This window comes from Lepidochelys kempii, chromosome 12 (genome assembly GCF_965140265.1).
Source record: "Lepidochelys kempii isolate rLepKem1 chromosome 12, rLepKem1.hap2, whole genome shotgun sequence".
Classification (NCBI taxonomy): Eukaryota; Metazoa; Chordata; order Testudines; family Cheloniidae; genus Lepidochelys; species Lepidochelys kempii.
The window spans coordinates 35,104,969-35,120,796 of record NC_133267.1 but is presented as its reverse complement, the minus strand read 5'-3'; the positions used below and the strand labels follow the sequence as shown (position 1 = coordinate 35,120,796).

Genomic DNA, 15,828 nt, shown 5'->3' with positions numbered 1-15,828 from the left:
CCAGCAGTCTGCTGGATCGAATGGCAGTAATTCCTGCTCTCCATAACTAATCTGCAGAATGTCTTTGGAACAGCTTTTCTCTTGCATTGGCCAAGCCCAGCCTGGGACGAGTAGAACGATGACAGCAGTTGTTTAAAGTAGCCATGGTGACACTGAGCCAGTGTAAGATCCCAATATCTGATTGTAAAGCAATTAAAAAGTGGGGGAGGGAGGAGGGTTAACTGTCAGTGGATGTGATTTTTTTTTTTTATTCATATCCCAGCAATATGGAAATTAGCCTCCCACACAGAACATGAAATGATTTTTCTGATCAGGATGGCCTCTCGCTAAAAGGTCTCAGAAATACCAATTAAAAACTTCACTTTCAAATTCACATTCACATTTATTCGTGATGACAAAGTATTTCTGATACCTTCAATTTTCAAACAGCCGGTCTTAGCAAAACCGGCCAGCTGTTCTTGCCACGAAGGTTCTGGGGGCAGGGTGATGGGGGTGGGACACCCTGGGAGAGAATGGCAACAAAAATATCTGCAAGAGGTTCGTTCTGCAGGGAACCTAATCATGTTCTGTCTTCAGTCGTACTGGCTTTCCTGCATCGATTGGCCGCATCATTGGACAATCTTATTAATTTATAGATATGATTATGCCGTGTCCAAGATGCTATTAATAGCTTCAATGAAAAAATCTTACCTGTGCATCATTTGGGGTAAGAACTAGTCTTTTTTTCAAAGTCCCATATCTCTAAAAAGGCCTTTCCATCTGTATTACAGTAGCACTTAAAAGCACCAAGCAAGATTGGGACTCCCATTATGCACAGGCATGGTAAGAGATAGTCCAGAGGTGGGCAAACTGTGAGCCCTCAGACCTTTTAATCTGGTCCCTGAGGAGCGGGGTCGGGGGCTTGCCCCGCTCCGGCACTCCCCTGTGCTCAGGACCTGCGTGAGGGCATGCGTGTTACTGCGACTGCAGCACCCAAACGTGCCTCAGATGCTATCAGAGCCTGGAACGTGCAAGCTCACATGCCTGCTACTTGTTGGCTTAGGTTTCAGAGTAACAGCCGTGTTAGTCTGTATTCGCAAAAAGAAAAGGAGTACTTGTGGCACCTTAGAGACTAACCAATTTATTTGAGCATGAGCTTTCGTGAGCTACAGCTCACTTCATCGGATGCATGCCGTGGAAACTGCAGAAGACATTATATACACACAGAGACCATGAAACAATACCTCCTCCCACCCCACTGTCCAGCTGGTAATAGCTGATCTAAAGTGATCACCAGGTGGGCCATTTCCAGCACAAATCCAGGTTTTCTGTGGGGGAGATGTGAGAAAACCTGGATTTGTGCTGGAAATGGCCCACCTTAATTATGCACATTGTAGGGAGAATGGTCACTTTGGATGAGCTATTACCAGCAGGATAGTGAGTTTGTGTGTGTGGTTTTTGGGAGGGGGGTGAGGGGGTGAGAGAACCTGGATTTGTGCAGGAAATGGCCCAACTTTATTATCATGCACATTGTGTAAAGAGTTGTCACTTTGGATGGGCTATCACCAGCAGCAGAGTGAATCTGTGTGGGGGGTGGAGGGTGAGAAAACCTTGATTTGTGCTGGAAATGGCCCACCTGGTGATCACTTTAGATAAGCTATTACCAGCTGGACAGTGGGGTGGGAGGAGGTATTTTTTCATATTCTCTGTGTATATATAAAGTCTGCTACAGTTTCCACGGCATGCATCCGATGAAGTGAGCTGTAGCTCACGAAAGCTCATGCTCAAATAAATTGGTTAGTCTCTAAGGTGCCACAAGTACTCCTTTTCTTTTTGTTGGCTTAGGTGACGCTGCTGTTTTAGTAGTGTTAATTTTCCATTGTTGAGGACAAAACAAAGAGTAGGTGGCCAGGAAGTGCCAGCTGCATTGCTCACATGAATCAAAGAGGGCGTGGAAAGGGGTTAAGTTCGGGAATAGGTTGTTTTGTATGTATATTTATAATAGTAAGTAAGGTTTAATGTTTTTTTCCACTAAAATGTATCTTTATTAAATAAAGATACATTTGAATGTCTCTGAATTGTTAATTTCATGAGCATTCATGGCCCGCCATACGATTTCCATACCCAGATGTGGCCCTGAGGCCAAAAAGTTTGTCCACCCCTCAGATAGTCCTTACGCCAAAGAGCTTGCAGGCTAAATAGGCAAAGCGTGGGAGAAAAAGTTGCAATCTGCATCTACCTTAACCTGAGGTGTCCTGGGCCAAAGGAGGTTCCAATGGAAACAGCCTCCCAGTGTTTACACAGCTGAACAGGTTCTGGTCCCCAGGTAATTAACGTCATTACCCTTTTCTCTATCTCTCTTAGAACTTTGCCAAAGAATTTGTGATCAGCGACCACAAAGAGCTGGAGGAGGAGTACATCAAGAATGAGCTGAAGAAAGCAGGGGGTGCTAATTATGATGCCCAGAATGAGTAAATGCACTAGCCACGTGGTACCATCTGCCTGGATCAGGAAGGGAGGGGCAAAGCACAACCACCCAACTAAATTCTGGTGAGGCGAACGAGAGAAGACCCAGCTTATTTGTGTGCACCTAAGAAGTCCCTTCCCTTCTCCCAAAATGGACTTTTTATTTTCCATTCCACTTCCCTCTTCCATATGAGCTGTTCTTATTTTTTACATAAGTTGCACAAGTAACTCAGTCCCCAAACAGATGCTGATGCTTTCTATAGTATGTTGGTTTACCTTTCTGTTTGGCCCCGCACTTGTCATAGTCAACCTTGCTGGTCTTACAGGCCTGCCATGATATCCATTTTTATTTCTATTTTTTTGGTATGTGTTCACATTTGAATGGGGTTCAGAGTAGGCTCAGGTTACCCCCAGGGGAAAAATCTCTAGGAATTGTGCACATACGGCATTTTCTAAAGTTCCTGATGGTATTCTTGGGACTACATAATTTTCCTTCCTCGATATTCAGATCTACTTGAGTTGACTCCACTTAAATTTGATTAAATTACCTGAGCTTAGCTGTCCAATGGCGATAATGATGCTTAGCTGTTTTAAAAAAAAATAAAAATCTCGTTTTCAACTCTTAATCAATGGGAAGAAGTAAATTTTGCCTTAAAAATTGCTTGATGGTTGCTGTGCTGCACCTCCACCTTCCCCCTTCTGTAAAATTTGATCCAACGTGCTTTGAATGTTTTCAAGTTATCATGGCAACAGTAAACTGGAGAAAAAAAAAAAAAAAGTAAAATGTCTGGACATTTGTTCACTATTTTGTACCCAGCGATCTCTGGGGTTATTTTTTAAACAACTGCAAAAACAACAACTGCTGCATCCAAGCAGCCTTTTTTATTTCCCCCCCCTTGCAAAGGTCAGTTTAAAACGACGTCTTGAGTCATCTGGGGGGCCTTCAGGCAGCTCAGTGATGTTCTAGCTTCATAACCCGAGAGATGGAGCAGAACAGACCTGTCCATTCGGAACAGAACGTTCAACAGCAGTCGGTCAATGCTGAACATTCAGGGATTAATCAAATAACATTGGCACAGTTTTAGTTACCAAACAAAGATCTTTTCTGTATTTTTTCTTTTCTTTCCTTTTCCCCCCCCCCCCCATTTATGATGAGTGTCCCCGGAATTAAGTTTAGGGAAAACTGTGTATTGGGGAAAAGAAAAGGAGTACTTGTGGCACCTTAGAGACTAACCAATTTATTTGAGCATAAGCTTTCGTGAGCTATAGCTCACTTCACTGGATGTAGCTCACGAAAGCTTATGCTCAAATAAATTGGTTGTCTCTAAGATGCCACAAGTACTCCTTTTCTTTTTGTGAATACAGACTAACACGGCTGTTACTCTGAAACCTGTGTATTGGGGGTTTGTGAGTTGGCGCTAATAAAAACCAGTAAAGAAATGTTTTTCAAAATAGTGTCCATGACTGTTTAGTTCTTTTAATACAACCTGTTTGGGTTTGGTGGCTCTCTTTATTCTGGGTGTTTGTAGTGGGTGAAGGGAGGTAGGGTGCGGAACAGGCAGCCTCGGTGCTCATTAGTAGAGCATAGCACTGGTTTAAATTCATTTAAGTGTATACCGACCCTGTCTGCACTTCCCCTTCTTGTAAGTGAGAGCTGACCATAGTCAGCTGACACACGCTGTAAAGCTTTGTTCAGGAGCTCTGTGTCTGAATTTCCAGCACTGCAGATACCAGCTGGGAATTGTAATTAGGTCGTAGCATGTTTCACTCTCTCCCAGCAGATGCAGGAAGGTCAGAAACAGATTTCTGAGCGAGGAATGCATTTTTGGAGCAGGCTGCACAGATTTCCATTAATGACTTGTGCCGTGTGTTACCATGCTGGACTACCTGTAGTAAAAACTTACCTAAAAGGTAAATGAAATGGACATTTGTTGACAAGTTAAGATACAACAAAGAGGGCACAGAATGGAGTCTTGACTTTTAGCTCATCAATTCAAATGCAGCCCAGGTCAGTAAGCATTTAAACGCTGTTACGGCCTGAGTGAAATGACTGAGTCAGGTTACAGTCTAGGAACGAGACTGCATCAGAGATTGCACCACATCCAGCTTTGAAGCCTTGTTAGTCGTTACACGGTGACCAAGGGCTGTGTTGGCAAAGCGAACAAGCTGCCCCCTCCCTTGTAGAGCTGCTCCCGTTTGGTCTGCTTTAAGGCACGTCGGCAAGACGGTATGGAGAAGCTAGCGTTACAGCTGCCTGCGCAGTACCTGCTTGATGGCTAGAAGAATTAAAGGCCACGTTCTGGCCACTGCTTTGCTCTGGTCCATGAACACAAGACCACCAGAGCCTTTTTAATCTGCTCCCACAGGCCTGGAGACGGGGGTGGCATAGTACTAGGATAGCAAGCACTAGGCCTTTCCGCCCCGGCACAGGAAGTATCAGGGGTGTGGCTAGAGAAAGTGGGTGTGGTCAGAGTGCCACTGTTCTCCAATGATCCCTCGCTGCCAGACCTGCCCACTGAGACTGCTCTAATTTGCACCCAGTTGAGAGTGAACTTTTAGAGATAAAAGTGATGAACAACCACTTTCTGCCCCTTCACGCTCAGGTCTTGTGCTGCTGTCTCCACACAAAGATCTTCCCTTCAGTGTTCAGAAATGTTAATCCAGCACCTTTCAACCCTAACTCCACTTGAAGAAAATGGGAAGGTAAAGAAATTTATTTATGCCACCTACCAACTCAGGACTAGCTAGCCCTTTGGATCTTTTTGAAACCATTTCGCACCCAGGCTAGAATTCACCAGAATAGAATTAAATGAGTGGAACTGTATAAACAATAGCTATGGCTCAGATTTTCTTAAGCACTGTGTTGACCTTTCTCTGACTTTAGTTTCTACAGTTCTACTCTTTTAATAACAGTGTAACAGAAAATTTAAGGTATCACTGAGCATCAAGTCAATGATTGTCTCCCTCTTAAAATGTAAGGTTTGCTTTATCTCAAAGAAATTTTTCAGTCCACACCCTTTTCTGCCTATACTTCAAGCTGTTGAATGTAACGTTCCAGATGGTGACTTATAAGTCACATGAGGCAAGCTCTTCTTCAGGAATTAAGTCTTTCCCTTGGCCCCTCCCAGCCCCATTTCAATGTAAACTTAATTAAAATTAGAAATTAAAACCTGTACATTTTTAACAGGTTGATTTATACCCCCAACAAAGCAACCTCTTTTTCTAATTTATATCGGTTTCCGAGTTTATTGATAGGAAGCCGAATGCTCCTCCCTTTACTTGTATGATCACTTCCACCAAAGTCGCTGGGGCTCCCTGCGAACACCATTGTTCATAAAATAATGGATGTTATCTCCTCTGCAGACTAAAGCCTCTTTCTGGGGTGTTTGCTGTGCCCTGTCTGGAAGAGCATTCAGCCGGTGTTCTGTGCGTGAGTTCTATTAAACACGTTTCCTCGCTTGATCAGTATAATAGTCAGCCCTAGCTCTTAGAGAACACTTTTCAGCAGGAGATCGCAAAGGGCACGGTATGGGCCACGCCGGGATAGCCTTTCTCACTTTGAATAGGACCTCACACCACACACAGTCCCACTAGGTCAGTGGGGCAACTTGAAAAGTAAAACGGCACTGTGAGTTAGGGCATTCCAGTCTGGCCCTGTGTGTTAGCCTTCTAACGTGTGTGTTCTTCGCATAGTGAGAGCTGTGACCGATTCATACCCCAGTCTGGGGTACATTTTAATGAGTGCAGTGGCGATGTTCAGAGGGTGTGCTTTTTACAAATGCAAGAGTCCTATTCCCCCCACCACCACCACTTTGCATCTGTAGTCCCGGTCTTTCTGCCCTCCCCCCACCTCATACTGGCTTTCATTATGCTTTTGAAGTACTATCTCTGCAGAGAAGTTTCTGGTGCCTTGTTACGATGGCACTTAAGTCTTTAAAGCACCTTCATTACCACAGCATCGCTCATGCTGCGCAGACTTTGTGGGGGTGGAGTTCTCTGCTGAGGATCCCCTCACCCCTCCGTTGAAGCCCAGGAGCGAATTAGCTGGAGTGACAAATTGTTGGGGGCTGCGTTTGGCACCGAACAGACTGAAACTGCTCCATGTTACTTTTACGTTTGGGGTTCCTAAAATCCTCAAAATTACCAGTGCAGCAGATGTAAAAGCAGCAGGAAAACCGCAACGGGGCTCATCATGCCTGGTCGCCAAAGTGCTGAACTAACGTACGTTTTTGTAAGAGAGCACCTCTGACCGCTGTATAATAGCAACCCCTCACTCTGAGTCAGTCTCTCTCGTAAATGACTGGTTCTGTTGCAGGCAAATTCTCACTATGACCCTGAGCAGTGTCCTCCTGAGAACAGAAACTAGCTGCACAAGATGATCCTTGCTGCAAAGACTGGAGCTCACAAGCTGGGGGTAAATAATCAGTGCTGTTTGTATCGTTTTTATGTACCACCGAGCCAAACAGCACATGATGCCAGATCCCTGGCTGGTGTTAAGTAGGCCACATTGTATGGAACCCTGTGGTGAGGTCCTAATCTTGGCAGCACTAAGTGTTGTGGGCATTTAATGCCAGGGCACCAGAGGAGCTGGAGACAAAGGAGAAGAAGAGCTGCAAGATTCCTTGTGAATTACAGACCGGTATGCGTTAATACCCCATACGTATTGTGTCATTGGAGCCAAGACCAGGCCTGCTAATGGATTATTTAGTCCATGATTTCTCTTTGTGAATTGTCCATGTTTGGTGCTTGAATTTCTCAAATTTATTGGGTTTTTCAGACTGATTCACTGGACAAGTTATGCAAATATATTTTTGGTCTGTAGGTTTTGATTGGAAACACATGGGTAGAGCCTCAGCTGCACCAGAGCAGTGATTGGCACACCTGTGGGGACAAGGCTTAAGTAGCTTGACATCACTTTTCCAGCCCCGTGATGGCAGGGGCTGCTGGGGACCAAATTGGCCGATGGTATGAAGTCAGAGCAACTTCACGGCTGCTCTAAGTTGCATCAGCAGATAATGACCCTCAAGGGCTCTCTGTGCCAGCTATCCTAACTGGAGCTCATTGCTCTCTGGCCCCACTGCCTCCCAACGCTGACATGCATAGGGAAACTCCTGGTAATAGACCTTCTGCAGGCAGTGCCAAGGATCTTGTTGGATGGTCTGACAGTGTGGGGATGAGGTATCTCATGCAGAAGACTCCCCCTTACCTCTGGAAGATCCCCCGGGACTAGATCTCATGAGATGCGGGTGGAACTTCCATGTCATGGGGGAAACCACAGAAGGAAAGACTAGAACTGCAAACCTATGCAATCTCCACTCCCATACATGGGTAATTCCTCCTACAGGGGAGCATAAGGAGCTTGGGAGTTCTCAAACAGGAGTGTCATTTCAGAAAAATTCAGGGGAAGGGGCAAAGCCATGTCAGCATATAGACCATCGGATACGATTATCTTATATCCTGCAAAGTCTGGGGTGTGTGTGAGCGGAGCACATAGATCTATGAAAAGTCTGATGGGAAGCAAAGCCAAGCCTAGGGGGAACAACTGCCCCCCTTGACCCACAGCAGATGAGGCCTCCTGTTCTCAAAGGGGCTGATAACCATCACGGATTAGTGACTCAGGTAATGATGGGGGTGAAACAACCTTGGGGGAATGCAAAGTGGCTCAGAATCAGGCAACCGCAGCAGCTATAAAACAAAACAAAGCAGCCTGGAAAAAAGTTCAGAGGGGCCTGCTGGTGCAGGAATGAAAGCTATTGCTGGTGGGCCCCTCTTGGGAAGTGTCACAGTATCTGTTATAGGCCCAACCTAAGAGTTCCAGTGTAAGGCACTGGGCCAGACAGCCGATCAGAGTGTGAGGCAATGGTATTTTTACAACATGATAAACTCTTGTGCTGCTTTGTAGGAGTTAGTGCAATGAAAAGCCATTCACACCCTTCTCGGTCCTACATTGCTGCACAGCTCTGTCATGTTCCCTGCTTTCCTTTGCATACACTACGTAAAAGGATAAATGGACACAAATCAGATATTAGGAATGGCAATATACAAAAGCCTGTAGGAGAACACTTCAACCTCGCTGGACACACAATAGCAGATTTAAAGGTAGTCATCCTGCAGCAAAAAAGATTTCAGGACCAGACTTCAAAGGGAAACTGCCGAGCTTCAGTTCATTTGCAAATTTGCATCATTTGCATCAGCTCAGGATTAAACACAGACTGTGACTGGCTCGCCAACGATAAAAGCAGTTTCTCCTTCCTTGGTGTTCACACCTCAACTGCTAGAAGAGGGCCTCATCCTCCCTGATTTAACTAACCTCCTTATCCCTAGCCTGATTCTTGCTTGCATATTTATACCTGCCTCTGGGAATTTCCACTGCATGCATCTGACGAAGTGGGTATTCACCCACGAAAGCTCATGCTCCAATACGTCTGTTAGTCTATAAGGTGCCACAGGACTCTTTGCCGCTTTTACAGATCCAGACTGACACGGCTACCCCTCTGAAGCTTTGCATACACTCTAGAGGCAACCCAGATGTTCCAAAGACAACCTCTTCAGCTTTCACGTATGGGCCTTAAACTAGCCCTGTTCACCTCACTTGTGTAGGTTTACTGCTGTCATGAAACAAATTGAAACGTATGAGGCTAGTTCACATTTTTTCAATCAGACTGTCCAGTGAGGCTTTTCATTAACCTTAACACTTCTCTAGAATGAGAGCGCCTTTCTATTTCAATACAGCGGACAGAGAATGGATGGCATCTGTTCGGCGCATATGACACTCGGGCACTAGATTAATAGACTTATCTCCTTTACCACGATTGGCCACATTTTTGCCTTGTAATTTGGCCTATCTCTCAGCAAAAACCATAAGCAGGATGTAATGCATCCTATTGGCAAATGACAGCAATGCAGCTGCTCAAAGTGCAGCTGAACCGTTCAACAGTTCCAACGTGGTTTTATTAAGAAGCAAGCGAGATACCCAGGCGAGGTTCCAATAAGCAAAGCAGTTAAATGCTCTAAAAATAATCAGGGTGAAATCTTGGCCCCATGGGAGTCAGTTTTGCCATTAGCAAAAAAAATGAGACGTACTTGTGGCACCTTAGAGACTAACAAATGTATTGCCATCGACTTCCATGGGGCTAGGATCTCATCCTTTGTTGCAAAGCTCTCGTTGACTTCAATGACAGTCCCGTATGGAAGCAGGTGTGTGGTTAAGACAGTCCCTTACAACAGTTGGTGTGTATACTTAAATACAGGTATTGGTCGCTGGGTTCTAGCACAGTTGTCTTTGACTCATGTGCACAAGGATTTTTTTTATGATCGCAGTGTGTTTGTGTGTGTGTGTGTGTGTGTGTGTTTGTGCATAAGTCATGGTTATAAAACCGGGCAGTAGATAACCTGAGGATCAACGTCTGTAGCTGTGTGCTTACCACTGTTTTACCTGTCAAGGAATCCATAGGGACCCTTTCTACCAATAATAACCATGTTAAAGAGTGGATGTAACTAGTATAGTTCAGATCTAAGTGTAGATTTCAATCTCCTAGATCCCTATGGACACTAATGTAATAGATTCATAGATTTTTAAGGGACCACTAGATCATCTAATCCAGTGAAACTCAGACTGAGGCTCGGGAGCTGCAAGTGGTTCTTTAATGTGTCTCCTGTGGCTCTTTGCAGCACATGATCTTAAAAGACTGTGTGATTTAATTAGTAACCCATCTAAGTTATTAACTAATCAGGATGCTTTTATTGTGTTACTAAGCAGTTGTAGAATACTTGGTCAATCATTTTGCTGTGATAATTATATATATTTATAAATAGTCTATATAAATAATAAATCTATCTAAAAAGTAATTGAAATAATGAATTAACATGACTGTGGCTCTTTTAGGTAATGCTGATCGTTAATTTGGCTTCTGAACCAGTGAGGTCTGAGTACCACTGATCTAGTCTGACCTCCTGCATAAGACAGGCCAGAGATTTTCACCCCATTATACCTGCATTGAGCCCCATACTTGTGTTTGACTGAAGCATTTCTATACCTGGCTATACGTACAAGTGCCCCAAAAAGAGTTAAAACATGAACAGTGGCATGATTTGTAATCTGACTGTGGTCCCAGCTCCTCCATAAACATGAGTGGGCTTTTAATCATGTCAAGGGATTTAGTACGTTGTGATTGGATCCCTCAATACAGGTGAAATTGTGGAGCAGATGAGATAGGCATGTGGTTGATCAACACACACGCATGCATGTGTAACACCAAGAGACCCTGGTCATCATCGAACCTGGGGCCTCTGGAGCTTAATGGATGAGCTTCTACTTCATGAGCTAAAAGCCACATGGCCCTTAGCTAAGGCTGTAGAGCAGACTCATTAATCTCTCTCTAAGTGGTCTCGGTGCCAGTAGATGGAACAGAACACCACACTCACGAGGTGTGTGAGTTACATCCTCTCCCCTAGCTCAGGAAGCACATCCCAAGCTTCAGAGACTTCCCAGTTGAAATCTTGGATGAGCCCCTACTTGTAACACAGGCAGGATCGAACCTGGGGTTTCTGGAGTTTAATGCATGAGCTAAAAGCCATATCGCCCTTAGGTAAGGCTGCAGAGCAAACTCATTAATCTCTCTCTCTAAGACAGAGTTGGGCAAACTGCGGCCCACAGGCCAGACCCTCCTACCCAGCCCCTGAGCGACTGGCCCGGGAGGCTAGCCCCTGGCCCCTCCCCCGTTGTCCCCACACCCCCGCAGCCTCAGCGCACCATGCCGCCGGCGCAAGGCTCTGGGCAGCCGGACAGCGCAGTGGCAGAGCCGCGGCCCGCCCCGGTGCTCTGGGCGGCCTGGCTGCAGCGCCACCAGCCACCAATGCTCCAGGCAGCGCGGTAAGGGGTCAGGGGGCATTGGATAGAGGGCAGAGGAGTTCGGGGGGGGGGTCAGGGGTGGATAGGGGTCGGGGCGGTCAGAAGGCAGGGAACAGGGGGGGTTGGATGGGGCAGGGGTCCCGGGGGGGCAGTCAGGAAGGGGCAGGGGGTTGGATGGGGCAGCAGGGGGCAGTCAGGAGTGGGGGTCCGGGGGTGGTCAGGGGACAGGGAGCAGGGGGTGGTGGATGGGGCAGGAGTCCCAGGGGAGCTGACAGGGAATGGGGAAGGGGGTTGATGGGGTAGGAGTCCCGGGGGAGCCGTCAGGGGATAGGGAACAGGGGGGTTTGGATGGAACAGGAGTCCCGGGGGAGCCGTCAGGGGGCGAGAAGTTGGGGGGTCTGATAGGAGGCAGGGACCGGGCCACGCCTGGCTGTTTCATAGAATCATAGAATCATAGAATATCAGGGTTGGAAGGGACCCCAGAAGGTCATCTAGTCCAACCCCCTGCTCAAAGCAGGACCAATTCCCAGTTAAAACACAGCCTCCCCTAACCGTCCCTCCATACAATTTTGTTAACCCGATGCGGCCCTCAGGCCAAAAAGTTTGCCCATCCCTGCTCTAAGAGGTCTTGGTGCCACTGGCTGGGACAGAGCACCACACTCAGGGGTGTCTGGGTTACATGTGCACACTCCCACACCTTGTAAAATCAGAAATCAGCACTTTACCTCTTCCTTCAAACCGCCCTTTCTGCACATCCTTCAGGAACTGCCTTTCCTGTTCTAATACACTTCAGACAAACTATCGGGCGTTTTTTGCTTGGAGAGCTTCATTGCTGCTGGGTTAATTTGGCTACATTTATGAAATGATTTGCTAGAAGATCTCAGTTGTGACCTTGCAGTTTACATCAGAGCCATACATCACTATCACTATAAAAGTTTAGTGTCCTCATCTTCCATCGTTGAAAGCGAGCAACCTGTCAGACAAAAGTAAATCTCTCAGAGCGCCCTTTTGCGGCTGACTACCTCGTTAACATTCCAGATTGTGAATCTGAAAACTCTCCCTCAACATTTTCACTGTCTTCTCTTGCTGATATTTAGCTCCTCAAGTGCTGGAGAAGGGAACCACTGTCTCCAAACAGTGCCTTCCTCCTGCTAACTCTATCTGAGGATTGTTACATGGAGCGAAGGAACGAATGATATATTAGCATGGACATGTGTGCCTAATCGAGAAGGTGTTTTACTTACAGCTTTTGGGATGGTCTACTCCAGGCAGGGAGATGAAATGGGAAGCAGGAAGGGATTCAATAAATGAATGCAAGTGTTGAACAAATCCGCTCTGTTTTAAAGTATAACAACTCTAAGGTGGTTTTAGAGTAGCAGCCGTGTTAGTCTGTATTCGCAAAAAGAAAAGGAGGACTTGTGGCACCTTAGAGACTAACCAATTTATTTGAGCATAAGCTTTCGTGAGCCACAGCTCACTTCATCGGATCTAAGGTGTGCTGCTGTAGCATTTCAGTGTAGATACTACCAATGCTGACGGGAGGGGTTCTCCTGTCGAGGTAGCTAATCCACCTTCCTGAGATGCAGAAGCTAGGCTGACAGAAGAACTTGTCTGTTGACCTAGTGCTGTCTACACCAGGGCTTAGGTAGGTATAGCTATGCCAACGTAAGTTCCCAGTGTAGACCAGGCCAAAGTCAAGCTCCCTGAAGACAGGGAGGGACCAATATATCCTGAGCATCTTGCAATGCACTACAGGACCAGCACAACAGGAGCCAATGGCTGGAAATTGACACCAGATGTCTTCAAATTAGAAATGAAAGAAACATTTTTAAGAGTGAGGGGGGATTAACCACTGGAACAAACTACCAAAGGAAGTGATAGATTCTCCATCTCTTGATGGCTTACAAGACCGGATGCTTTTCTGGAAGATGTACTTTGGTCCAACACAAGGCATTGGACTTCATATAGGGGTAATAGTTTAATGGCCTGTGATATACAGGTCAGACTGGATGATCTCGTGGTCCCTTCTGGCCTAAAACCAGGTAGCACCTCACTGCACTGTCCCAGGGCACAACAGGGATCGAGTTGTGCCTGAAAGTCAGAATTTGATCTCTTGCTTCCCCTGAATGTAAACTGAGCCAGCCCATTCACAGAGCTGATGTCTCCGTAATGCTTCCACGAAGACCAGAGCAGAGCCTGTCCGCACCCAGGGGTGGTGGAACTGAAGAGAGAACAGGGCTCTGTAATGAAAATATTGGGAGGGCCTCAGCCTGTGTAAACTCATGCATGCCTGGGATGGGGGCAGAGGCAAGAGTGGGACCCAGAGGGACTGGAGCAGCTGCCTTGGGGCCCAGGTTTGGGCTGGGGAGACGGGAGCAAAACCCAGAAGGTCAAGAACAGGCCCAAGACAAGTAGGAACTCCCATGATCCAGCTCTCCAGATGGCTGCACCCCCTCTCTCCCATTGAGTCTGAGAACCTCCCCTCACACTATCTCCTATCCCTTCGCCCCCATCCCCAATTGCAGGGAGCTTCTGCTCACCTCCACCCCATCTGCACCTATGTCTCTCTTGTAGCTATAGAAACACTGGAACATGTGTTTGAAATCCTGCTTTCTTTTATTTCCAGCAACATTGTTATTAGAGTAAAGGGCTGAAGGAGGGTGGATGTTTTAAGACAAATGCTACTTTGAGCGCAGCCTTAAAAGCTGAAGCCATCCAGTGTGAAAAGAATGTAGGAATTGACGTAGAATTAAATTCAGTCAGTAAAAGTTCATCCTCTTAAATCTGAAGGGCACGACCCCAAGAGAGTTTGATTTTAAATATATTCAACCACCTTTTAAAAGCACAGCATTTCAGTGAAGCAGCGTGACCTAGTGGACTGAGCACTAGCCTGGATCTCAGAAGACCTCAGTTCTATTCCCAGCTCTGTTGTTAGCCTGCTGTGTAACTCTGGGCCAATCGCTTCCCCCTCTGTGCCTCAGTTTCCCCATTAATAAAATGGGGGTAATGATGCTGACATCCTTTATAACCTGCTTTGAGACCTACTAATGAAGAGTGCTGTATAAGAGAGGAGAATATTATTACTTTACATCAGGTCAGCAATTCTTCCCATGGAGCTCCATGGCATTGATGGGCTAACAGAACATCTATTTACCTCAAACCTTCATAGAACAAAAAGATAAAAACGTAGGGCCTGATTTGCAACCTACCCTTCACCAGGCTGCTTTCTCCCCTTCCTTTTTGTCTGAAGGAAGGGGAGAAAGGAGGTAGTTAGATTTTGTAATGCTGCCACTTAAAACCCCCATCATCAATCAGCATCCAGTGAACAAATGAGAATGTAGCAAAATAATGCAGAGAAACATAAAAAACAAACCCCAAAACTGTAGGATCTTCAGGTTTTTTCCTGCATCAATGATTTTTTCCTCTCCCTGACGTTAAAGCAGGCGTTTTAGAAGATTGTACCGTGTGTGTCTCACTGATACATTTACCTCATCAAACGCAGCAATTTAACAAATTGTTCAGTGCAAACTGGACCCTCCAAGGCTTTGGGGGTGTTCCTGCTCCATGTGATAATCTCTCTTGCTCGAGGAACCATTACTAGGTTGTCTGAGTGAGTAGAAGTGATGTGAATGTGATGGGAATTATCTTTGTGTTTTTCTCCTTTTCTTTGGACCTCGCTGCTCTGCTAACAAGAAAGGAAACAGTGAATGTTGTGTTATGCTTCTGTCTTTTCCATTTCAATATCTAAACTGCCACTAACATCTAGACAGCAAAAAAAAGTACAGTAGCAGACTAAGTCACACACAACTGCCACTTACAAAAGATGCTAAAATGAAGGGGGATGTGGATGTGGGTAGTCACTATACATCTTGCATTCTGTATCCTGTGCAGAGTGACAAAAACTAGTTTCAAAGTTAAAATTCAGACAAATCCTATAGAGGCTACCACCTACATCCCACATTTTACAGCTTTACAATCTATGAAAGACTTCTAAAATGTTGTAAGCAAAAGTAATTCACACTTTGCTTTCCACAGTCTAAAACCACCACATATAGTCCAAAATTCTCCTGAAGCTTGGCGCTTTTTTAAAATTTAAATTACAATAACAAAAATCAAACTTCAGCATAAACTTTCTCTCCAAGCTTGGCTATCCTCACTGTTTCCCAGGAATCCCTTCTCTGTCCTAGTCATTAGTTCCCTCTCTTTTATACTAGATGGAGCTAGCAAGCTCCACCTGCAAGTGTGAGTCAGCAATAATTACTCTGCATCTTTATGCTGGCTTTTGCTCCTGAGCTCAGTATGCCTCAAAAGTCCTGCTAGAAATTGTCATCCTGTTAGAAAGGATCGTCGAGAATATATGTAAACATCATTTTTATTTTGAATTCATGCTTTATTGCAAACTTTGACATCTAGAGAGTCACAAAAAAGAACACACACACACACACACACACACATATATATATATAATGGAAAACTGGTATTGAGTTCATTTTTGGGAAAAAAATTTTTTAGTAAAATCCATGTTGCTGGCA

General features: G+C 45.5%; 1 protein-coding gene across 1 annotated transcript in view; it reads left to right on the top strand.

Moving 5' to 3' along the window:
• Window positions 1-3,897, top strand: part of COTL1 (coactosin like F-actin binding protein 1) — a 33,182-nt gene extending 29,285 nt beyond the window's left edge. Inside the window, exon 4 of the mRNA XM_073308087.1 lies at window positions 2,344-3,897. Coding sequence (XP_073164188.1) covers window positions 2,344-2,454 — 111 coding nt within the window. The 3' untranslated portion in view covers window positions 2,455-3,897. The remainder of the gene's footprint in view (window positions 1-2,343) is intronic.
• The last annotated feature ends 11,931 nt before the right edge of the window (window positions 3,898-15,828 follow it).